A 27,875-nucleotide genomic window follows, 5' to 3' on the forward strand; every position below is an offset into this window, starting at 1 on the left:
CCATTGATAGGTTTGTGTGTGTGTGTGTGTTTGATCACATCTCACAAGGATCCTCTTCTTTTCTCTCATTTCAGAATTTTCTTACGAGTGTATTTTAGAGGTTTTCATATTCATTTGTTTTAGAAGGAATAAAGAAGGTTGATATGATAAAAGGGATTGCATGTGTGTGTGTTTGGAGGGGACAAAGAAAAAGGGGGGGGGGGGGGTTCTTATCGACTGTTGAAGGAGATTGAAGGAATAAGAAATGCTTGTGGATCCAATGTTGACTTTTTTAGTCAAACATTGTTTATTCATCCATGAGAGAGCCAACCGATGTTTGATTAGATTTATTGAGAGGGGCATAAGAACCCAAATAAATGAGTGAGATATATATATATATATATATATATATATATAGAGAGAGAGAGAGAGAGAGCAAAAGAGAGAGAGAGATGGACATTGTTTATTCATCCATGAGAGAGCCAACCGATGTTTGATTAGATTTATTGAGAGGGGCATAAGAACCCAAATAAATGAGTGAGATATATATATATATATATATATATATATATATATATATATATATATATATATATATATATATATATATATATATATAGAGAGAGAGAGAGAGAGAGAGAGAGCAAAAGAGAGAGAGAGATGGGAGAGGGAGTCGGGCCCTTTGTAAATAAGTATAAAGTATTTAAGAATATGAAAGAAAAATAGAAAATAAATACCGTAATGCAAATAAAGTCATTTCAGTTTACTGAGGGACCGAATCCACGACGAAACTAGCTCAAAAGGACAGTGAAATAAAAAATGTTGAGGTTTGGAATGAACCTCAGAAAAATACATACCACAGGGACCATTTTTGCAATTTTGTCGTTTTTTAGATCAACATAATGTTGACTATGTCTTTGACTAACTTTTAAATTATACTTAGACTTAGCTTTACTTTTGCCATGCGATTTAATCATTTATACATCAACGTGGTATTACAACCATAACTTCATCTAGTTATTAACATTTTGCTGGAACTAGCATTGGAACACTACCTCTCTATATGTTTCTTGATACATTTTCATTGTGAAATATTGTTCCATCCATTTATGAAAATATTTATATCTCAGTTCTTTGAAAGTATCCATAACATGAAAACACGGTATACCAATCGATTATCATTTCCAATATTTACATGAATAGTCTTGTAAGTGGGCTATACCATTTTTCTTTTGGTCAACCAATTTATATTTGTTTTTATCCATTTGGTATACATTTCAACTTGTTTATCTGTTAATCCTCCTATCAATAATATCCTCAACATATAGGTAACCTGTTTTTCACTTTTCTCTACACAAGAAAAAGAATATATTATCATGCACATTAAATTAAGGAAAAAGAAAATGAAAATACTATATTTTTTAAATACTTATGGCATTACATCGTTCATACCACCATTGTTGCATTCTTTCTTGAAAAAAGTCAATCCACATTGTTATTGGTAGTTTATGTGCATCTCTTGATAATGCATTGATGATGCAATGTTATTTGATGTCATTATTGAATGAGCTATTAGTTCAAGAATCATTTTAGATTGATATTACTAATAATATATGATCCTAAAGGGTCATACGTAACACCACATTTTCTGTATAATTATTTAATAGTTAAATATAAGTATTAAAGAAAATAAATAAATTAGATTAATAATTATTAACAATAAAAATAATTAAGGAATGAATATTTGAAAGTACTGTAATCATATTTTAGATGATGGACTAAAAGGGTCATGTTGGAAACCTTATACTGTAAGACTTTTAGGTTATAGGGTTAAAACTATGGGAAGAAAAGGGTGTAAACTGTACATTTTGAATTTGGAGCATGGTTTGATGGGATTTGGGGTTGAATACTTTCTTATTACTAGCCCAACCTCTCATATTGTTTTTATGCAATTAGATAAAAGAACCATTAGAAGCTGAAGAAAATGGAACGTTAGTTTGTGTGTGTGTGTATGTATGTGTACATTTTATCCTGGTGCGATGCAAAAGAAGAACATGTGAGTGAAAAGGGAGGCAATCAGGAAATGAGAGAAAAGGGGAAGTCAAATAAGGTTGTTACTAGAGTTGTTGGATGGTGCAAGGATGTTAACTGGTGGTGTGTTTACCTATTCAAATAAGCCTTCAATCCTTCCTTCTTTCTAGTCAAAAATCACAAACACTACCACCTTTAATGTAGTGCCAGCCACAACTGACCACCATTGCCAGAATAGAAATTGGTAGTGATGTTTCCAACAATATCTTGGTGTCATTGTGTTGTTCAGGTGTTGATTGGATAAATCCCAACTCAATGAATTTACCCTTAGAGCATTATACTTTGGATTTCCATTTTAGACAACGTACTTTGGGTTGTGGTTTGCAATTTCAATTTTCATCTTTGGTTCAACATCTTATAGCCATTGTAATATACTTACTTACAACAAAGAAGGTCCCTTTGCATGATTTCTTATTGGGTTAAGATGTCAATTAACCCTTAAAAGGCAACAATGTGATTTTATGAAATTACCTATATTTTCCCTGTTTTGTAAAATGACTGAAGTATTATGGATAGTCAGATTTAGAATATATCAGTGTCCAAAGTTTAGGTTTTGAGTTTACTATATGAATAACATTGTCCTAGACATGATGTTGATTCTAACTTGGGTGTAAATTGTCATTTTTCACTGATTGGTCTGGAATTAGCTGCATTGATATCCTATCTTGTAAAATCCGTAGTAAATTGTATAAATTTTTTATGGACTTGTATTAGTAGTCTTTATAAAGATAAAATAATGGAATCCTGTAATATAGAAAGATATTGCATCTTTGGCAAGTGTTGGTGGTGTTAAAGTGGTCTTGAGCAGATTATTATTTAAGGAAAAAGTATATGGAAAATGTGTCTAGTAACTTATTTATATGTTTAGGGTTAAGATTAGTCTTTTTTACTATTGATTGCTATTATAGAATTTCTGGAAATTGATTTGGTGTAATTGGATTCTTAGGTTACCATTTAAGGTCTACTCTACAATTCAAGTTGAGTTTCTCACTACACTGTGTGATGTTGTGCATCCTTTACTTTAGTTCGTGTATGCTTGTAAGATGTGTATATGGGTAGCACTAGGTTGAGTTAGTGTCTAGTGGATGTACTGATGGGTTTATTAGGTTACAATAATATGCACAATGTGGAAAAACACTTAACAATTTAGAAGGGGACATGCAACCTAAAAGGATCCATGTCTTCACATTAAGGCAACATACTTTGAATAACAAAATCTAATAAACATCTTAGTAATTTAAAAAATTAGAAATTAAAGATATACATCTCAAACTTGTTGTAGAAAACAAGTTACTTAAATCCTTCTTTTGAAGAGCTTGGAAAACTAGCACCAAAAGGATGATGCCTCTAATGATTCACAAAACAACCTAGAACAAGAATATACTTGAGGGGAGAGGAGAATTTCGTTCATAAGCTTCTAAGAAATATTGGTCACGAAAATTGATGTCCAATGGGTCTTATTTATAGTTTAGGTAACTTAGGGACTATAAAGATTTGAATAATAAAATAATTGATTTAATTCCAATTCAAATCCTTTCCCTATCAACATTCAGGAGACTTATGGAAACCCTAGAAGGTCTCCCAAAACCATCCACCATTGGATGGTTCTATAATTTCCTCTTCTATTCAACTATTGACAATTACAATTTACCCCTTCCATCTTTAATTAATTCCAGATCAATTCTGATTAATAGTGAATTAATTCTACTTGATTTCTCATTAATTTATTAACCATACAAATTAACAAATCAATTATGTTAACAATTGATCTCATACTAATTTATTAATCACATAAAAATTTAACAAATCAACTATTTATTTCCAATTAATATATTAATCATATAATATATCAACAAATCATTTCCTCATAATTTCTAGTTAGTTTATTAATCATATAATAATCTAGTTATGAGTACAACACAAAAAAGGACTTTGCTTCTAATTACAAGAATATACCAATGTAGTTACTGCTTAAATTGTTGGATTTATATGCCCAAGAATCATTATTAAGTGACATTGCTAATAACATATGATCCTATAGGGTCACACCTTAATCAAGTTGGTACTTATTAAATACTTATTATATATTTAATATTAATAAATAAATTCAACTCTTTTATTTAATTAGAGAAATTTTTTTTTCTATGAAAACAATAATTTAAGAAGTAGAAAAATAGTCTTAATATGATAAAGTATCATAAAATAAGTCATGTAGAAAGTTTTGGACACTTTGGTTAACCATGATTAAATCAAAGGCTTACTCTACCATGGTTAAAAGACTAGTTGAAAATTTTTGTCCTTTTTAGGGGACATGACCGAAAATCAAGGCAAAGAGGTTGAAAAGTCAACCTCCAACATTCTTGTCCACTATGCTTAGATTATGTCCCTTGTTGCTTTATGCTTTATAATACTTGATAGTATTATAATCAAAATGGCTTACTTTACATGGGTTATAAATAAAAGGGTATATACATGGAGACCCAATAAGTTTTTGGTCCAAAAACCTTCTCTTCTTCTTCTTCTCTAAAAAACATTAGCTACATGAGCTTGGAGTTATTTTTCCTCTTTTGAAGACATTACAAGCTTTTGGTGTTTACTTTGGGTCTTTATTTTAGTGCTTAATTGTTTAAGCACTTAAGGCTATAAGAACAAAGTTGTACAAGAAGAAATCTAGCAATTTTGGTACCTTATTTTTATTGGTGGATTACTTGCAGAGAAGATCAAGCTTCTTGTTCTTGTCATCTACTTCAACACCCCAAATCCAAGAGGGTCCAAAGGCTACAAAGTTTATATTTTGTAAAAACCCTATGGTTGTTATAATATCATTCTAATCTCTTTAAAAGGATCATTGGTTGTTTGTTTTGTTGCTAGAGTTAAAATTTATAAGAAAATTTAAAGCTTCGGTTGCCAGTTTTTATGAAAACTATTTATTTTATGCAACAAAACCTTCAGTGGTATCAGAGTTATCGTTTAAATGTTAGAATGATTTTTATATTATAATAATTTTTTTGGAAATCAAAGCATGGATTTTTGTCTGACTAAAGAAATGGCCATATTTGTTTTCTTTGGCAACTTGTTGTTAAAAGTGTTTATTTTTTATATAACAATTTTTCATGCATTTTGGTTATTTAAAGTTGACTTAGAAAAAAAAAAGAGTTGTTTGTTAATATGTTGATATGATTGTTATGTATAAATAGGTCGTTAGGACATTTGTGGTTGATATTTTTTTATTCATATGCTGATGTAATAGATAAATAGATATTATTTCATTTGTTCATTTTATATGTAATAAATTAGTTTTACACTAGCTGTAATTTATTTATTTTAAAATGTAACAAGATGAAGCATGAAGTTCTTATGAAGACATGGAACCTTTTGAAGATCTTGAAATGTCCTAATAAATCCTTTAGAAAATTACTTACTATTTGTTGTAATGGCTCACAATAAATATTACTAGAAAATGGCTTTGTTTATACATTTTAAATGAATGCTTGGATTGTTTATTTTTGTTGTTATAAAATGTTGAAAATATATTTTCCATGCTAAAACATTTTTACAAAAATTAACATCAAACTTGGAGTTTAGAGTTTCATATAAAAGTTTCAACATAAGATATCAAAATTGAGATTTTGTTAAAAAGAGTTTTAAATATTTTTAAAACTCTAAAGTAGCCAAACTTTTAAAGATATAAAAGTTTTAAAATATTTTTAAACTTAATCTAAACTCCATAACTTAATAATAAAATGTTGTTTTATTAACAAAGTTAGAAATTGGTTTCAATCCGTATAACGTCGAATTAAAATGAATATAAATTTTAACCAGTAAAATTTTATATGAAATAAATTCAACATTATGATTTTTGGAACATTTTAAATGTACCATGAAATATTTTATGAATGAAATATTCATGATAAAAAATGTTTTAAAATGCTAGAATAATAAACATTGATAAAAGCCGTTATTTACGAAACTTCAAATCTACGCAATCCATTTAAAATTCAATTGGGATTTTTGCGCAGTTCATGTGGATTTTCAGTTCATCTTATTCATGTGAGTTGTCAAAAATAGTCAAGGTGTTTTAATATTTGCTTATGGGAAAAAGCTCACCTAATCATTTGTGAAATATAACTCACATGTCTTTTAAATGGTTGATTTGATCAATTTCTAATGTGAAAAGGTCACCTAAGCATAAGAGTTTTGAGACATAGATTGAATGAACTTGCCATATAAAAACAAAGTAATGTTTTTGGATCCTATAAATCAAGAATTACATAAGAGTTATAATTTGTTATCATAACCTACCGATCAACAAAATCACTTGAGTAGTGGGTCGTCTCCTCAAGTTATTTTGGGTGATGTGGATCTTAGCTTTTCAAAATTTAATTTGAATTGTAATTATTTTTGAAAAAGAATTTATATCGAATATATTTAAATGAATATTATTATTTTGTTGACGACTACCCCAACTATAACCACCTCATCACTTACCATCCGATCCAACCTCGAAAAAGAAAAACTAACTGGACCCAACTTTCTTGATTGGTTCAGACAACTGAGAATTGTCCTCAAGCTTGAGAAAATGGACTATGTCCTTGATGAACCTATCCCAGAAGATCTCCCAGCTAATGCTCCCAAAGAATCGAAAGATGCTCGGGCGAAACATGTTAATGATTCGACCAAAGTGGCTTGCATCACGCTTGCAACTATGACTCCTAAACTTCAATAAACATTTGAGTTTTATGAAGCATTCGAAATGATTGAACAATTGAGATTTACGTTTCAAACTCAGGCTAAGCAAGAGAGGGTTGAGACCTTGAATGTTTCATTGGTTGCAAGATGGTCGAACGATCTTCTGTGAGTGAACATGTGCTCAAAATGAAAGCTTATGTTGAGCAACTTACCCACCTTAGATTCCCATTTGGGGATGAGCTAGCGACCAATGTGATCCTAGCCTCATTGCCTAAGTCGTTCAACCAATTTTTGATAAACTTCACAATGAATGACTAGGATAGGAGCATTAATGAGCTTCATAACATGATAAAAAATGTTGAGGAAAACATAAAGACGTCTGGGAAAAATCAAGTGTTGATGATTCGTACGGGTCAAATCTACAAGAAGAAAACCGGTAATAATACCGGTAAGGAGAAAAGAAAAGCTGCCAAGAAAGGCAAGGGAAAGGGAAAGGGTAAAGGGAAGCCTCCTTCTACTAACCCAACTCCTAAACTCAAACCTACTGCTGACGCTGATTGCTTTCACTGTAATGAAAATGGACACTGGAAGCACAACTATCCTAAATACCTAAAGGAACTTCAGAATATCAAAGCCAAAAAGGTTGGCACCTCAGGTATGTATGTGATTGAATTACATATATTTCGTACTAATTCTTGGGTATTCGATACTGGAAGTGGTACTAATATATGCAATGATTTGCAAGGACTGAGGAATGTTAGAGATGGTGATTTAGAACTGTTGGATATAGTGTCTAAGTCCATAACTTTATTTGGTATGAACTTGACCCGACCCGGCATGGTCCATTTGGGTTGCATGGCATTGCAATACTTGGATAGACTAAATGAGAGAATAACGCACTTATGATTATTAATATATTATAAGTTCTAATATATTAATAAAAGTATTATTTAATTAGTATTTGATCAAGTATTAATCTAGTATTAATTTGGTGATCAAAGTGAGACTAATTAAATATATAGGGTTGATTATGACAATCATCAATTCTTTTATGGTGGATTAATGATCCATGGTTTAGGGGTTTGGTTATAACCATATGGAGCTCCATGGATAGTCCATGGGAGTTACAAACCCATGGGTCATGAGAAATGAAGAGTCATGACAATTAGGGTTTACATTTGTAACTCCTAATTATGACACACCATAAAAGAAACCCTATAGCATGCAAAATCGGTACTAGTGTTACTAGAGAGGGATAACCGATTTTTGAGTGTAAGAAATATTCTCTCAAGTTATTCCAAGTTTTGTGGTGTTGTGTGAAGCATTTTAGGCACAACATTTAGGGTGCTAGGCTCACAAAGTCTTGAAGGAATCCAAGCAACAACAAGGTATGTGTTTCTACTAGTTTTTATGTTTTATGTAATCCCCATGCCATGCTAGTTAGGAAATAACCTTGAAAAAGAAATTTGCATGTATATAGAGAAAACATAGATTCAAGGTTATTAGGGTTGCATGTACACTTAGGAAGTGTTAGAATGCTCAAAACCCAACAGTGGTATCAGAGCCTAGGGTTGTTTTTTGTATACTTGATGCAAAACTGCTTAAAAAACGAAAAACCTGCTCACTGACGACTGGACTCGCCGAGTTCATGGGGAGGACTCGCCGAGTTCATGGGGAGGACTCGCCGAGTCCATGAACAAATTCATCATACTCGACGAGTAGAATCATGCACTCGACGAGTAGGAGCGTGTTGGGCAGTTTTTTGTGTTTTGTTGCTGGAAATGGATTAAAATCATTATCTCAATCTGTTTTGGACTTGTAAAATCTGTTTTTAAAAAATGATAATGATTATGTTAACCCATTTTGCATGACTTTTATCAGATTTCAAGTATTGTATATGATTATATGATTTCTTGAAATTGCTTGATATGAATTTGTGTTCTGAGTTTTAGAAGATCATAGGAATTATGTGTAACCTCCATGTGTGTTTAATTCATGATCTTAATGGCACTAATGGTGTCCATAACTTGTCCTCAAGTTATGGATAACCAAAAGTCACTTCTTTAAAGGTTGAAATTAAAGAATAGTAGGTTTCATAAAATGAAGAGTCTTCAACTTTATGAACCATTAAAACTCATAAGTTACAAATTGAAGAGACTTGGAATAGTTTCAATTCTCGCCCTCAAGTTTTGGAATTTGTAAAGTCTTACACTTTAATTCCAAATTATTTTTTTTTTAAAAAGTTAAAAAAAAAATTCAAACTTTATGGACTTCATTAAATTAATTAAAGTGTTTAATTAAAAGAGTTAATAATTCCATAAAGACATGGTTTAAGTTTAATAAAATTAAGAGTATAATTTAATTAATATATTAAACCACCAAGTATTTTAAATGTTTAAAATACACCCTTATACTATTATTATAATTTTAATTATATAGATATGTATAAGAATATGTCACTCTTACCGTTAGTAGGCCTCATTCACGAAACCGATCTATAAGTGGGGTATAAGGTTGTTGCCTTTAAAATGGTAACTTAATGGGTGTCCACTCTCACCCACCGCTTCCTTGATCGGTGGAGGGTCGTTAGCCGAATGGGTAGGATACGACTTTAAATACTCATTAAAAGTATAATGAATTATAAAGTAACTATACATTATAAATTCCCAATCTTAGTTACTTTAGGAAAATGTGAAATTGGTGCTAGCCCATAAAATTACACTTTGTACCTTACCAAGTCGTTAGTGGAGCGTGTGTGGTTAACCGGCACACTAACATGGACTAGTAAGAGTGGCAAAGGGTAACTTGACTTTATTATAGATCGGTGGAGCGTGTGTGGTTAACCGGCACATCGATTAGGTAATATTGTTGAGGGTACCAAGTCAATTTGTATGGTTATTCACACCTTGTTTGTGATCCTCGGCATCCTAGTCACAAACTTGAGAGGGCACAATCGAGATTCAAACATGCCATTGAAAGTTCAATGTATCTCAAAAGATCTAGGAGTTTCAAATCCAATTACAACTTAATCATATTTCGTTTTTCATGGTGGAAATTGGTAAATCGTCATTTACCTACCTTTAACTATTTTATAATTTGGATTACGACATCCCTCTTCCAGTTATAAATAGGTTATTGGGTCCTAGCCTTAATATTTCATATTGGGTGTTATATTAAGGACTTTAAATCAACTAACTTGAATTTCTCCTATTATAGATGTCTAGTTTAGACAGCTATGGTCTTCCCAAATCTTTAGGAAAAAGATTCCTAATGAAGATGATATCCCGAATGGCAATCAAGGTGAAAGATCAATCCCTTTGTTGTGCATTAGTGGGACTGGAAATCATATTTCACTTCCTCCACCTCCTTTAATAAATCTCCTTATCCCATAAGTTTCAAGACATGATAAGTTCTAAGTCACTCAATCCCTATTGGAAAACAAAGTCTATATGTGCTTAGGTCTTGGAGATTAAGTCACATATTTACAAGCCGGGAGAGTCGGGTGTCGAAGTCTCAAGGTAGCTGGCTGTTGACTTGGTCACTCCCTGATGACAGATCATGACATGAACCTTAATGATCTTACCTATTTGCTTGATGATGCTGAATCAGCAATGATTTGGAGCATTGGTAAAGTAAAATTTGATTGGAAGATCAACTTCCCAAACATCCATGGACATTTACAATGGTAACATTGGAAGTCCAGAAAAACTTTTTCTTCCCAATTGAAAGGGATTAGCCATAGTCAACTCGGTTGACCAAATGGTAAAGAGAAAGGCTAAGTCTGTGATAGTCCCGTGTACCGTTTCCAAAGAGTCCATATGTTTCTAAAGGAAGGGCATTGGTTGCGAAGCTGCAAAATTTACCTAAAAGTCCATAAGGATAGTAAAGTCAAATGTTTGAGTCTACTGCATGTTGTGACTGGGTCACATATTGATGTTTAAGAATCAAAGAAGAGTGAAGAAACTTAAAGGAAGTATATGCTGATTCTGATCGTGAAGATGGATTTTGATTGCATGGTTAGGTGATCACAATTTTGAGTTGTTACTTAAGTGTTATATATATTGCTTAGGAAAGGATAACAACAAGTTTTCCATATGGATTGTAAGGATAAGTTTTCCGCAAAATTTTAAAATAAAAGAAAATTGTTTTGATTTTATTTATTTTAAGTATCCTTACAATGACATTTGTGAAAAAGGTTGTTGCTTATATGTCTCCATTGATAAGCAATATGGGTAAATGGATTTGATTCTTTCATTAGTGGTAGTATCATAATTTACCAAATAAGGAAAGATTCTTATCACCCAAGTTTCAGTTGGATAGAAACTTGGAATCATGCAAGTTGTATTGTGTGATGAATGAGAGTTTTCATCTTTGGTAAATTAAGACTAATTCTTTGTTCACATTCGCATGTGAGTCAAGCAAAGGACTAAGAGATTGGGTACACTTGGTGGTGTGGTGGTCAGGTCCACCACAAAGGTTGATAAGATTATTCATTATGATTTACTAAAGTTTAGTAAATATGGTTATGCTTACGAGTTTAAGTGTAATTCTGAAACATCGAAAAAGTTTCAATGTATGGCAGAATGAATAAGAAGAATCAAATAAGGCAGAAAAATAAAAGTTTCTCCAATATGAAGAGATGGGAGAGTAATTGTGTATTTTGTTTTATGATTATCTTAGTGATTATGAAACCAAATCACAATTGATCCTCTAAGGACACCTTAGTTCATTTGTTTGGCTAAGGAGAGAAATCATGAGTTGTTGAAATGGTTAAATCAAAAGATAAATCATACATCAAATCTTAGAGTCATACTCCAAGATTGAGCCATTGAGTGACATAATCTTTAGAAAATTTATAACACTTATCAAATGTAGAGTAAGATGTGTCATACTCTTGTACATTTGAGGTTGGTTATTTGTGATGTTTTGGATAAAGCAAAGACCAACTAAGTCCAATTATGGGAAGTATTTAACTTGATAAGAATCCACACTAGCTCTTGAATATTTGTATTGTCAAGGAATGGTTCTTGACAAAGATAAGTCTTATATGTCAAGAGGACAGTGGGAGTCTAAAAGATTCTGAAATAGTTTCAAGAACTAATCAAGAGTTTTGTTAATCACTAGCCCACGACTTGAGGTTTGTAACCTATCGTGTTCTTATTTCTGTGTCTATTCTAGTTGAAAGTTGATTATGCTTGTGAGTTCTATGAGTTCTCAATTGTTTGCATAACAACCCGGAAGCAATGGTGGGCATTGTGCTACCAGGTGGCAAGAAATTAAGATTGCACAAGTTCTGTACATATGAATTTGGAAGTGTCACTAACCTACTCCTGTGATTATGGTTTTGAAAAAATTCACATGGAAAAGAACACATACACCATAAAATCTAAGTGTCATAAGGTTTCTCTTTGATTCATGAAAATGATGGTAAGGAAACGCTTCCACTAAGAAGATTTTAAGTAGATATCGGTTGTGATATTTGCATTCTCGTATAGTTAGTGGAGCGTGCGTGGTTAACCGACACACTAACTAGTGAGAATTGCAAAGGGTCTAGACAAACATGTGAGCTATCTAAGGAACGGTGTATGTTTTTGATAAAGTATTATCAAAGAAATCTAGTATCAGAAATATGAACTTTGGTAAGAAAGTCAATAAAGTATTGATTTTTAGAAGTCCAGCTGATTTCTGAGTACATGTCAAAGCTAGTGGGAGCATAAAGTGTTATGCTGGTAATCATTATGCTAGTGGGAGCATGGTGATTATGTGAAGTGTTGCAAGTTAGCAATATTAATTATAGAAAACAAAATTTTCAATTTGCTTTGAAAAGTTGTTTTGCTATAATTAAGGGAGAGGATTTTATACTTCACTCCAATTCTACAAGCTTAGATAGATATTTTAATCTACTTTAGTCAAGAATATATATGAATGTTATGCTGGAATGGTTCAACATAAGGAAATTCTATATATGTTGCGATCTCAAAATTCAATTATGATTACGACATCCCTCTTCATAGTTCGAATTTTGAGAACATGGCAAATAAAAATTTTATAGCATAAATCATGTCCCGTATGCTTTGGGTATAGGTTTGATTATATGTGCTATAATATTCATCCATTCTAAAATTTCCAAATGCCTAGGGCATTAAGATGGAAAAAGGAATAGAATTGGAAATGACTAAAATGATTAAGCAAAATTGTCGAGGACAATCTGAGGTTTACCAAAGATTGGTTGCTTATGGACAATTAGAAGTATAGAGTAAGGACCATATTGACATATTTTGTAAAGAGGAAACGCTTGTTCAGAAGTGATAGTCAAAATGGTAATATGGAATTGTTTCCATAGGTGGAAGTTATTCTTTGAATCTGTGTAAGATTAAAGAACTTAATGCTAAGAAGGATGTTTAAAGGAATGTACTTTGAATTTGAGACTTCATTTCCATGGAATTGTTTCCCATTGGAATACTTTCTAATGTCTGTTGCCAAGTCTCTGTGACTTCTGTGCATAGTCGTTACAAGGGGATCATTGCATATAAGTTTAGAATCTAACAGATTACAGTAAATGGCAAGAGTGTGTTATTCTTGCATTTACAACAAAGATTGGAATTGTGAAATGAGCATAATTGGAATATGGTCAATTGACCTATTTCACAAAGAGAGGACCATATGTAAACATGGTATGCATACTTAGAGTATGGTATAATTATTGTTCGGAAAAACATAGTGTACATGCTTGGAGCATGGGACAACTAATGTTTTAATTCAAGTATAAAGTTGATTAATCGAAACATAAATAATGAGTAATCAATATGGTGCTTAGATAAAAGTTGTTTTATTTACACCCAAGTGTTGGGGCCATATAGGATTAAGTATTATTCTTGTGTTTCACTTTGCATGTTTTGACTTCCTGAATAATTATGTTATGGTATATATCATATTATTCAAACCATCCACAGTCAGTCATATGTTGGAAGTAGTCAGTCATATGTTGGAAGTAGATATGAATCAAGACTGTCATGAATTTGGCTTGTATGATTTGTCTAAAGTGCTTTAGACAATTCAATGGTTGCTACAACAGTCATGAGTACTCATAAGGGCTGAGTATTGGATTCAACCCACGCTCACTTGCATCACTTCATGGAATTTATCTCGAGTGATCGTGAGACGGTAATATCATATAAATCTTCAAACCTAGAGATATGAGTTGTTGACTATGAGTTGGTTATTCATTGATTGTACGAAAACGCATTGGTAACTCGATGTTATAAAACGTGCCTTTGTGAATAATTCAACAAGTAGTTAGTACAAGCATATCAGTCAAAGTTTATCTATTCCTTATAGAAATAGAAGCGATATCTGGGCCCCTCGATGATTTGGTTTTGACCTATGTACCGGGCCCGGTCAGAACCTAATTGATGTGTTCAATTTAGTTCTATGTCAAAACAAATCGGAGATCTAGAAACAAATGCTGGACAATAAGTAAGACCATGTTCCATGTGTTTGACCGGCTGATATCATGAGAATAGAGGATTATATGATCACTTATCTTAAATGGCGTATCATCATCATCTCAGTTCCGAGAGACTTTGAAAGAGCTACGATTGCTAGTCGGATTTGGAAGTCATATTTGCAAATATTGTTATTAGACTTATCCAAGTGGGAGACTGTTGGATATAGTGTCTAAGTCCATAACTTTATTTGGTATGAACTTGACCCGACCCGGCATGGTCCATTTGGGTTGCATGGCATTGCAATACTTGGATAGACTAAATGAGAGAATAAGACACTTATGATTATTAATATATTATAAGTTCTAATATATTAATCAAAGTATTATTTAATTAGTATTTGATCAAGTATTAATCTAGTATTAATTTGGTGATCAAAGTGAGACTAAATAAATATATAGGGTTGATTATGACAATCATCAATTCTTTTATGGTGGATTAATGATCCATGGTTTATGGGTTTGGTTATAACCATATAGAGCTCCATGGATAGTCCATGGGAGTTACAAACCCATGGGTCATGAGAAATGAAGAGTCATGACAATTAGGGTTTACATTTGTAAATCCTAATTATGACACACTATAAAAGAAACCCTATAGCATGCAAAATCGGTACTAGTGTTACTAGAGAGGGCATAACCGATTTTTGAGTGTAAGAAATATTCTATCAAGTTATTCCAAGTTTTGTGGTGTTGTGTGAAGCATTTGAGGCACAACATTTGGGGTGCTAGGCTCACAAAGTCTTGAAGGAATCCAAGCAACAACAAGGTATGTGTTTCTACTAGTTTTTATGTTTTATGTAATCCCCATGCCATGCTAGTTAGGAAATAACCTTGAAAAAGAAATTTGCATGTATATAGAGAAAACATAGATTCAAGGTTATTAGGGTTACATGTACACTTAGGAAGTGTTAGAATGCTCAAAACCCAACAAGAACTCCATGTTGGCAGTGTCAATCATGTAGCATTGAAAGCCATAGGACAATATCATCTTTTACTTCCAAATAGCCTTAATCTTATTTTGAACAATTGTTGTTATGTACCTAGTATAACTAGGAATATTATCTATACTTCTCATTTGTATGAAAAAGGTTTCGTTATAAGTCTGACTTTGATTTTGAAAACATTTCTGTGTTCAAAGATAATGTGTTCTATTTTGAGACTAGTCCTAAAAATGGAATATATGAAATAGATTTAAATGGTTCATACACAAAGGATAATTCAATGTTTAACTTAAATAAGAAAACAAAGTTAGACTCTAATAGAACTTATTTATGGCATTGTTGACTTGGCATATAAGTAAAACTCGCATTGCTAAGCTCCAAAAGGATGGGATCTTAGAGTCAACGAGATAAGAGTCTTTTGATGTATGTGAATCATGTCTATGTGGCAAGATGACCAAAGCTCCTTTTACTGGTGTTGGTGAAAGAGCTTTGGATCTACTAGGACTCATACATACTGATGTATGTGGACCTTTTAGAACAATGACCAAAAGCAGTGAAAGATACTTCATTACATTTACTGATGATTACTGTAGATTTGGATATATGTATCTCATGTAACACAAATATGAAGCATTCTATTCTACAAGGTTTTCCAAAATGAAGTACATAATCAACTTGGTAAAAAAAATTAAAACCATACTATCAGATCGTTGTGGTGAATATCTGAGCTATGAGTTTGATGTACATCTGAAGAATTATGGCATAGTGTTACAACTCACTCCACCAGGAACATCTCAACATATTGGTGTTCGGAGAGGAGAAATCATAATCTACTTGATATGGTACGATCGATGATGAGTCACACTTCCCTTCCTCATTCATTTTGGGGGTATACACTTGAAACCGCAAATCAAATTGTAAACATGATCCTAACTTAAAAAGGTTAATGTCACACCCTCGAACCGGGCGGCGGAAACGTCCGAGGGCTCATGTGACTATCAATTGAATTATCATCACAATGAATATACATGAATCATAACACGATCATTGCCAAACATTACATATTACAACCAACAATGTTCACATCAAGTACATTACTTAATATTACATATTCAAAACATAAATTGTACGAGAGTTGTCATTTCTCAAAATAAGATTCCCAAAAATACATTTGAAGCTTCTTCGACTTAATGGTTACATGAGAATACAAGTTATTTTAAAAACGTTCAACATATATATTGTTGGTGGATCATAAGCAAGTTTGATTAAAACTTTGTATTAATGGTATAACCCAGAAAGTCCGATATTTTCTATACAAGTTTGTTTACGACATGATGTGATGATCTAATATATGTGTGTATATGTGATATAAAAACATATGTAAATGTATGAATCCCAAAAGTTTTCCTTGTTTTGTATTTGAAGTATATAAAAGAAAGAGAATGATGATATTTCCTGAAAAATCCGATATTTTCCGATCTATAATAGTATTGTAACAATTGTATTATCGTATGAATTGTTTTTATCGCCACAATATAGGTGGTAATGGATCTCTATGTGGGTCATTATAACCATGCATGATAAATGACTAATTCTCCTATCTTGGCATTTTTCCAATCGCCGGTTTTGATCAAGATTTTGTCACCCTAGACTGTCTGAGTCTAACTGTAGCGAACAACTCTGGTGTGGAGGTGTAAGATACACATTCTGAAATTGTGTATTGTTATTATTAAAAGTGAATAAAATTAGGTGTTGAGTTCTAACAGATAGTTTTTACTAGAAATGAAGTAAAACAATGTTTAGAATCACTCATAAAATATTAGAAGTCTTATGAGAATCCAATTAATAGTCAAATAATGAAAATATAGTGAAAATATAAAATTTGAAATAAGTAAAATTTTATTATTGAAAATTGTTATATACTCTCGTTACAAACGTTTAGGCAAAAACCTCATCGAAATCTGAGTTATAACGAAGAAGTTATGACCAATCGAAGATCCGCGACAAAACCGGTATGGCTCCGAATGACGTAAAAAGTGAGTTTTTGATAAACTACTTTTTAGCCTTAGTGATCTAAATGAAAGTTGTAGTATTCGTCAAACGGAGAAGTTCGATAAAAAGAACGCCAAAATCTGACTTCGTATGAGGAAGTTATGATTTTTCGAAGTTTCAGTTTAGCAGTAGGAAACTAAAAACTCGAATTCAAGGTCTCATCATTTGTAGTACAACGGTAAAAAGTCTGACGAAAACAGATGTCGGATGAAGAAGTTATGGATTTTTAACGGATTTTCTTATCCCGGTCTATTAAAAATAATAATATTAAAAATAAATTCAAAATTAGTCGACGAAGTTAAAAGAAAGTTGTAGATTATAATTTTAGCTACGCGTGCATATAAAGAACGTCAAAAACGGAGCTCGTATGCGAAAGTTATGAGTTTTAGAAGATTGGGGCACAATTTTCGATAATTTTCGCGTGAATAGTGCCAGGCCACGTCACCTCGCACGAAGCAGCTACATATCCGAGACGTGGCCCAGTCCGAGACCAACGCGTGTCCGCTTCATGTCCTCTTCTGATTCGCTCGAGGCCGAGGTCTAGTAAGAACTAGACACGCCTCGCATTGGTGGCCAATCCGAAGCGAGCCACATCTCGCCTGCCAGCCCTCACATCCGAGCCACGTCCGAGCCTCGCTGGCCCTCGCATCTGCTGACAACTGTTGGCTTCTCAGCCCTCGGATCAAAAGCCTCGGCCCTATATAAAGGGAGGCGTGCGAACCTTCCTGGGTAGTTTATGAAACTTGCCACTTTTAGCCCCTCTTTCCATATTTTCTTCATTTTGACTTTCCCCGAAGCCCCAGTATCAATTTTAGCACCCGAAACACGTCCCGAAGCTCCCGAGAAGCCCGAAAATTTTATCTTTTTGGTTTTGAAGCCCTATAGAGCCCGGTTTTCAATTAAGCTCCCGGTTTCAACATAGAAAGTCATATTTAAAGCCGAAGTGCTGCCCAGATTACTATTTTAACCCCCAGTTAATTTAAGATGAGTTCAATATATAAGAACAATTGTATGTTATGTGTTATATGTGCCATGTACTTTTCAGTGTTATTATTCTGAGTTATTTTCCCATGTTATTTTTATTCGCTAGTTTTAATAGCAAAGTTATACCTTTGACCATGTGATCAGTGAAAGGACTTAGATTCACAGTGGTACTGGTATGTAGCCTCTGGCCATGTAGAACATGTCTCGTAAGAGAATGACTTCTATTCTATTGCATTGGCAGAAGGTTAGATATGACTGGTATGTAGCCTCTGATAATGTAGAGCATGACTCCGTAAGAGAATGAACTCTCTTCTATGGTATTGGCAAATGGTTAAACACGGCTATAAGCCTGAAATCTACCAAAATTTTAATCAGAAATTATATGTCTTATGTGCCATTTGGGCCAAAGCTTTATTGATGCAAATCAAGTATTGAAATCGTTATGTCTCATTGATCGTAAATCTTTGAATCAAATCTTGAGTTGATATTGAAAGCCTGACATATGATACGCATATGCTATTGTTGTTCTTGTTCCCTTTTGCTTATGTCATATTGGTATATATAAGGCATAAGATTATATTGTATCTGTTTATTGAATTTACTAACCATTATCGCTTATCCTTCTCAATGTTTAACAATTGCAGGTGATGAGTATACAATATAGTTTTATACTGCTGAAAGATTTAGAATAGTTAATTCTATTTCTCTGTATTTTAAATGTTCAAGTATGTATATGAATAGTAGATTCCTGGGTAGATATAGAATGTAATAAAACTTAGTTGGTTTGTATCCAATCCTTTGTAATCACATTACCAATATAAATTATTGTTTTATAAATATGCATGTAGCATGTTTTGAGGAAGTAACTTAAGAATAATGTTGGAATAGTATGAAAGTTTGGGTCTTTCAGAAATACGAAAGTTGGGGTCTTTCAATCATGGTATCAGAGCAATGGTTTAAGTGAACAAAATATCACGGATTGGTATTTAGACTTAAACTATTGGAAGTTCAATATATGAACGGTTTCATAATGAATATATGGGTACAAACCATAGGAAATACTTAAGTGGGGGATTCGGTAATGATATACCCTAGTATTCTAAGATATTATGTTACTTCAGAATTTTCAGAAAATTAGTTTAAGTGAACTAGGAATTTTGAGAATTTCTAAGCTTAAACAAGAATTATTAAGTAAAGATGATACAATATGTATTTGGTATATTTTAGGTTGAATACCTAATGAAGAAAAGCACTAGAATATTATGAGGAGATATGCCTTATATTCTATTATGTACTAAATGATAAATGAATATAGCATGCCTTAGAGTGCTTATCTATAATTGCTATTATTTGAGAAAGTTTAAGGTTCGTTGCCGACCTTGGTTTAGAAAATTTTATGTTCAGAATTCTAAGAATTTTCATAATAGAATTTTTCGAAGTGATAAAGAGACTTATGATAGTTGACATTGATAAGTTTATAAATTAACAATCGCGAGATATCGTAAAATAATAAATATGAATTGTTATCGTAATAAGTGTATTAATACCAATAGAGTGGTAATACACATTTAAAGTATGTTTAATGATATAATAACATCTTTTGAAGAAAGATGTGCGTTTGAAACACATTTGGGCAAGACAAATGTGTTGATGAAAATCCACGAAGTTGTTTCCACCGCTGTTCAGATTGAAGCAGTGATTGTTTAGAGAGTGAGAAGAACCGAAGATGGCGGTCAATACTTCGATAGTATCTCAATCGATGTTGTACAAGATTTAGAAGAATTAAAGGAAGGACTAATGAAGTTTTCAGACTCAATAGGCCAAGACTTTGTCGAAAACATTGTAATGTAGTGTGCAGTTTGAGTAGTAACCCTATACAAGATGTTCAGACTTAGTATTTAATAATACTAAGTGATGATTGACTTTTATCCCATCTTTATGGAAGTTCCATTGTGTGTTAAGCCAACTTTAACATACAAGGTTGGGATGGTGAATTGAGTCATTTAGTGGTAAATGGTTAAGCAACTTACTTGTTTAAGTAAGGTAGAATGCTTAATTGAAGAAGAAATACACCCATAGTATCGTATGAGAAGAGATGTTGTAGTCAGGAATGACAGAGAACCAAGTTGAAGCTAGTAGAGCTTGCTGAGATGCAGCTAAGATGCAGACTTCTTAGGATATACTCCTATGAAGTAGACTTAGACTTACTCAGATACAAGAATAACGATCTCAAGGAAGAATAATGAAATGAACAAATGTGCATGATGGATTGCATGAGTTAGAAGATGATGCAGGTAGTAGAAGACCGTTTGTCTCCATGTTGCTAGAGTAAATTTTGGAATAGTGTGTCTTGTAGAGTAGACACTACTCAAGAAAGAATTTATATGAAAAAAAGGAAGTAAAATTTCTATCGACCTATGGAAAAGTATTATGACATATTAAATCGAGCATATGCATGAGTAGAATCCTAAAAAGTGAGTATAGGTAATCCAATATATGTTTGATAGAAACGTGAACACCCTAGTTGAGTCTAGGAGAAACTGTTGTATGTATTTGTTTAAACACATTCATGTGTGATAAGTTGCTTTGTGAAAATTTTTGAATGGTGACCTGGGAATTGCGAGACAATACTTGGGACGAGTATGAGTAGGTGTGAATAGTAGTAGAGGCCTATACTACTGGAAGCACAGGACTCACACTTGGATCAAGAAAAGTCACAAGGTTACCAAGAAGCTAGTAAATGATTCCATTTTATTCATGTGTGTCGTTACCTTAGATTCGGTAATGACTAAGAAGATAAGTATTGTTCAACTTTTAATGTCATAAAGAATCGAGTCCGATTAGTATAAATCCGCGAAAGGAGTTGATTGGTTTAGAGAACCATGTCTTATATATTGACGAAACTTCAATCGGAATACAAAAGAAGTAAATGGTCGAGGTAGTCGATAGAAATATAAGAATCTTCATTAAAGAATTGAGAAATCATTAGCCAGAGATGTGACTTGTTATGTGGTGTTACAGGCCACAAGAAATGTTTCCTCCCTACTCATACTAGTCAAATGGCGGGGAGTCATGTTTCTGTTCAACAAGCAAAGAGTACCCCAACTAAAAAGGAGGAGGTGCCAAAAGCTAAAAGATGCGTATATCCAAAAGCATGAATTAGAGATATGTGCTGCTATTCTTTCTATTCTGAAGCATCCACGTGTTGATCAAACTCCTTTTGTTTTCTCTATTCTATCAGCTCGATTTATTCGATTTGATTCTAATACAAGAGTTTGGTTCGTTATGTGGCTTGTGCGAGATAAAATCAAAGGTCATTAGAATATGATCATTCGAGTTGTTGTTATAGCAAAGGTAAAGACCTTAAGAGAAATGAGTTTTAACTCAAAGATTAGGATCGAATGTTCAATAAAGAATGAAGAGCGGGTGTAAGTTTGAACACCGCTAGTAACTAAGAAGTTTGAAGAATTTGACAATCGTCTGGCAAATCAAAAGTTAAATATTATACATTTTAGATTACCACAAAGGAAGTAAGTTAAGACTCGAATGTTGTGACTAGTAATTTTGTCGTGAACTCTAGATCTGCTCACATCTTATTTGATTTCAATGCTCAGATTATTTCGTGCCTTATAAATTCACACATTCTTTTCAAATTATTTGTTACACAATTGTCCAATCATTTCATATAAATGACATAGGAAGTATATCATTACTTGCTGATAAAATCTATAGAGATAGTACCATAGGAATTGAAAGTTATAATCTTCTTGCTAACCTAATTCCTATCTCCTTCCCAACTTTGATATTATTCTCGACATAGATTGGTTATCAAAGAACCATGCAGAACTCTTGTGCTATGAAAAGATACTCCAATAGAGAAATACGCGCAAGTATACTTGGACGGAATTGTGGCGAGACATGGTGCGCCACTAAAGATTATTTCCGATTGTGATACTCGTTCACTTCTCACTTTTGATCGAGAATGAAGCATGAATTAGGATCTCGAGTTTATCTTAGTACAACTTATCATCTTTAGACAAATGGTCAGAAGAAGAGAGCAATCCAAACAGTAGAAGATATACTGAAGGTATATGAAGTACTGTATGGGCGTAAGTGTTATACTCAAATATGTTGGCGTAACGTAAGACATAAAATCTTAGGAGGCTCTGAAATGATTCAAGACATCATTGATAAGATACAAATTGTTCGAGAAAGAATGAAAGCGGCCAAGGATCGACATAGGTCCTATGCAGAAAAGAGAAGATGACCCGAAGAATTCTGGGTGGATGATTTGGTAATACTGAAGGTATTTCAAAGAAAGGCGTTATGCGACTTTGGAAGAAAGAACGATTGGTAACTAAGCATACTGCTTGGAATTGCTTGAAGATTTGACAAATATTCATAAAGTATTTCATATGAGCTATCAACACAAATTGTCACACCCCAAAACCAGGAACGGCGGAAACGTTCTGGGGCGGAGGACGTCATGTATAATATCAACAACAATGTAAAGTAGTAAACAAGCAACAACATCATCCATTGCATTAATAATATAATTATTATACAAATGTGTTCTGTCAAATTTTGATAAACACTAAAGCATAAATCAAAATGAAAGATAAGTCTTGAACAAGCTCCATCTTCCTTTCTCCTTGCATCGGTACCTGTCTATGATGACCTGAGGATACAAGTAATTTTGAAAGCGAGTATCAGCTTTGAAGCTGGTGAGATCATAAGTATTTTAGTGTCTTAATTTATATGTAAATACTTGTATGTATTTGAAATGTAAGTATTTGTATGTATACGAATTGTAAGTATTGAAAATGTATATGAACTGTAAGTTTTGAAAATGTATATGAATCAACTGTAAACGTTTGAAAAACCCAAGAATCCCGATGATTCCTTCTAGTACTTGAAGGTGTCTTCTACCAAGACCTAACTGTTCTGTGTGTGTGTGTGTCTCTTGTAAGAGGATGTATTTTCCAAAGTATAACTATCATTATCCAAAAATATAGTTTGTACATTTATGTTTAAGTGAGGTTATCACTAAAAATATGTAATGGAAAATCAATGTAGTACTATGGTGTAGTGCCGAACTACAACCGTACCTATTACCTTAAATCTAGGGTAATACTTCCAAGTACTGTAGTATTTAATATAAATAACTACATCGGTACTCAACTGCCTTATTTGAGGGATAAGGTATAATGTGATGTCTAGATCCCAGACTATATGCTCCCCTATCAAAGGGATTTTGGGACCTACCCACGACCCCTGCATGAATGCAAGCCGTGAGCATCCACATTACCGAATGATCATGTATACTCGATATAACTATCACAATTGTGGTGTGATTCATCAGTATAGTTAGACCCTGAACTGGTTCCGTGCTATAGCACCTAGTGACGTCTATTCTATGTATATGTAAGTGTACTCATGTAAGTGTGATCATGTAATTGTACTCAAGTAAGAGCGATCATGTAATAGTACTGTAGTGTACTGTAATGTTCTACGTGTGCTAGCTGTAATGTGTGTTCTCTCTATCTAGCAAGTATAGTAATGTAATCATTCTAGTATAGTTGTATATGTTCTCGTCTTAGTATAGTTGTATATGTTCTCGTCCTAGTATAGTTGTATATGTAATGTACTGAAAAATTCTAGAAAGTATTGACTCATGAATGAACTAACTCATTGTATGATATCGCGTTCTAGCAATGGTTCTAGTATCTTCCTGAACTACCCATTTGGTAGCTTTCTAGTAATCTAGGTGGTACGTGTAGACATGGATGTATACCCTTGCTACCCAAGGGCATAGGATGAACTTGAAGGACCTTTTATGACTATATATGTACACATGATATATAACTAATATTTAAACGACTTTCGGACGAATACCCAATGCCCCACCAGACCCCATCTCAAGGCGCGAAAAGGAAATTGGGTGGATAGCCTTCCTAAGTCTTTTAAACATTTCTTATATAACTATACATATAGAGGCATGCAATTTATAATATAAAAGCATAAATAAGTTTTGTAAGACATTTGCAATATAAGTATTATTTTAAGAAAAGATCGACTTGATGTCAAACTATAAAACAATTTGAAGGCATAAGTTTAATAAAACAGTTTAAGTATAAGGAAACATTTGTTTGAAACACAGTTGTAAATAAGTTTGAAGGAAAATGTACGGAGTAAGCTGTACAGTGTAAAAAGGAATTTAAAACATATAAAATGTTTATAAAAAAAAAGTCATTTGAAGGAAACTGTTTGGTAAAACAGCTAATGAGTAGCCAATTCATTTGAATGTTCTATATTAATCACATGTGATTGATGTAATAAGTAATATAATCCTACTTACTAATCACATGTGATTGACATAATAGGTAGCATGATTCTACTTGTATCCCCCCCCCCCCCCATAAAACATTTAAAAAGAGTTTAAAACATTAGTTAAGGGGTATGAACTCACCTGTAGTAAGTGACTGGAATTGAACGGACTGTTATCGTACGGAAGGATCGGACAAGTGCTTGGTGTCAAGTGGAGACTTAGACACACACAATGATCCTAATTACATATGAAAACACATGTATATAGATAACTAGTGATTATAACACTAATTATACAAGTAATAACATTTAAGCGCAGGGATAACACTTTTGGTCAAGTGTTAGGAGGATAAAGGGTCGCAACAAAGGAGTGTAGTGCCCTTAATGTGAGTTTAAGGTCTAATGACCATATAATCACACATATACACACTCAATTAGACATAAATGACTAATTGATAATGTTTAAGACATCCTAGACATAATAAACACTTTATATAAGTGTTTCAAGCCTTAAGGATTGCATCTAAGCTATTGTGGGATAGGGTATTTGTGTTTAGGGTTTCCAAAGGACCCTATGTGAGAGTTTACTCTCTATTAACCATCACACATGGAGTTTACGATTGTAAACTATTGAGTTTACGGCCGTAAACTCCCAAACATGTGTGTTTGGTGTGTTTTGAAGTCCCAAAGGCTTTCTAGAATTGTTCTAACCTAGTGGTTAAGTCCTTGGAAGGGTTTAGGGTCTAGAAGTACTCCAATTAGGAGTTTACGGCCTCAAGGCCATTCCCCTTAGAGTTTACGGCCGTAAACTCTAAGTAATGTGGGTTTTTGTTGCTTTCAAGTCTCTTGCACTTGTGGGATATGTTCTAGACTTTTATTCCTAGCGTATGAAGGCATTAGGGACACCTTAGTGCCCTTTTTAGGAGTTTACGGCCCAAGAACCATGTCTTGGCTGTAAACTCACTTGGTTAAGTGATTTTGATGTGGTTTGGTTCTTCATTTTTGTGGGAAACAATTCCATGAAGAGGTCTAGGGCTTTAGGTGTCTTGAAGACACCCTTTTGTCCATTTCAATGGAGTTTACGGCCTAAGCTTTTCTTGGGCCGTAAACTCACTTTTGTTTGTGTCATTTGATGTGTTTAAGACCTTATGCTACTTGGGAAAATAGCCTAGACACAAGCCTTAAGTCCTAGTGTCCTTAAAACACTCTTTGGTGCTAGAATATGGAGTTTACGGCCTAAGAGAGTTCTGGGCCGTAAACTCCCAATCTTGGGTGGATTTTGGCTTGCTTTCTTGTCCCTAACATGAATACATAAACATCTAAGGCCTTATCATAACACAAGTGTCGGTTTTGGCTTCGTTTCGGGAGTTTACCGCTCAAGAACACCTCGAGGTGTAAACTCCTAGATTTCATGTTTTAGCCTTCTAAAACATGTTATAGACACGTATAAAGCTTTCCAACAATACTATAAAGAGTTACTCACGTTTTGGTATAAAAACCCGAAGATCCGTCAGAGAGAAAATGGCTTTTCTCTAGTTGGAAATGTGAATAATGAATGAATTTGGTTCAGAAAACTATTTATAGTCCTGAAATATTTTGGCAGAAATATTTCTGTTCTCGAAATGGATTCTAATGATCTAGGGTAATGGAATTTACAGTGTTGCACAAAATCCTAGTGCAACCACTCTCCGAATAACCCTTTTTGGTGTAAAACCCTGAAACTACCAAACTTATATTCTAAGTCTGAATTTTCACTGTAACTGATCTACATCTATTGGCTTGATATGGTTTATTCAGAATGGAAATTTCAGGTTGTCACACAAATGCTTGAGCATCTATGATGAGACAGTTCTAATATACGAGGTGAAACTGGATAATGAAATAAGAATGAGATAAGAGCGAAATATCATCATTTGTTTAACCGTTGTGATTCCGGGGACGAAATCCTCAAAAGGAGGAGGTATTTGTAACATACACGTTCTGAAATTGTGTATTGTTATTATTAAAAGTGAATAAAATTGAGTTTTGAGTTCTAACAGGTACTTTTTACGAGAAATGAAGTAAAACAATGTTTAGAATCACTCATAAAATATTGGAAGTCTTATGAGATTCCAATTAATAGTCAAATAATGAAAATTTAGTGAAAATATAAAATTTGAAATAAGTAAAATTTTATTATTGAAAATTGTAGATAATCTCATTAGAAACATTTTGGCGAAAACCTCATCGAAATATGAGTTATAACAAAGAAGTTATGACCAATCGAAGATCCGCGACAAAACCGACACGATGCCGAATGACGTAAAAAGTGAGTTTTTGATAAACTACTTTTTAGCCTTAGTAATCTAAATGAAAGTCGTAGTATTCGTTAAACGGAGAAGTTCGATAAAAAGAACACCAAAATTTGACTTCGTATGAGGAAGTTATGATTTTTCGAAGTTTCAGCTTAGTAGCAGACAATTAAAAACTCGAATTTTAGATCGAGTGATTTTTAGCCAGCACAACCTAAATGAGAAATTAAGGTCTCATCATTTTTAGTACAACGGTAAAAAGTCTGACGAAAACGGATGTCGGATGAAGAAGTTATGGATTATTAATGGATTTTCATGTTGCGATCTTTTAAAAATAATAATATTAAAATTCAAGTCAAAATTAGCGGACGAAGTCTAAACAAAAGTTTTAGAGAAAAACTTTAGCTACGCGTTCATATAAAGAACGTCAAAAATGGAGCTCGTATGCGAAAGTTATGAGTTTTAGAAGATCGGGCACAATTTTCGAGAAATTTCGCATGAATAGTACCAGGCCACATCACCTCGCGCGAAGCAGCTACATATCCGAGACGTGGCCCTGTTCGAGACCAACGCATGTCTGCTTTGTATCCTCTTATGATTCGTCCGAGGCCGAGGTCCGGTAAGAACTAGACACGCCTCGCATCAGTGGCCAATCCGAAGCGAGCCACGTCTCGCCTACCAGCCCTCGCATTCGAGCCACGTCCGAGCCTCGCTGGCCCTCGCATCTGCTGACAACTGTTCGCTTCTCAACCCTCGGATCAGAAGCCTCGGCCCTATATAATGGGAGGCCTGCGAGCCTTATCGGGTAGTTTTGGAAATTTGCCACTTTTCGCCCCTCTTTCCATATTTTCTTCATTTTGACTTTCCCCGAAGCCCCAGTATCAATGTTAGCACCCGAAACACGTCCCGAAGCTCTCAAGAAGCCCGGAAATTTTATCTTTTTGGTTTTGAAGCCCTACCTTCACAGAGCCCAGTTTTCAATTAAGCTCCCGATTTTCAACATAGAAAGTCATA

The 27,875-nt window shown here is 33.5% G+C and overlaps 1 protein-coding gene across 1 annotated transcript; it reads left to right on the forward strand.

Moving 5' to 3' along the window:
- The first annotated feature begins 7,104 nt into the window (after positions 1-7,104).
- Positions 7,105-19,950, forward strand: LOC145010561 (uncharacterized). The gene is made up of 2 exons (XM_078969085.1): positions 7,105-7,414; positions 19,850-19,950. The coding sequence occupies exons 1-2, from the start codon at positions 7,105-7,107 to the stop codon at positions 19,948-19,950; spliced, it is 411 nt and encodes a 136-aa protein (XP_078825211.1).
- Positions 19,951-27,875: the final 7,925 nt, after the last annotated feature.

Source organism: Lactuca saligna, chromosome 8 (assembly GCF_052625555.1).
Source record: "Lactuca saligna cultivar CGN05327 chromosome 8, ASM5262555v1, whole genome shotgun sequence".
In the NCBI taxonomy this organism is placed as follows: domain Eukaryota; kingdom Viridiplantae; phylum Streptophyta; class Magnoliopsida; order Asterales; family Asteraceae; genus Lactuca; species Lactuca saligna.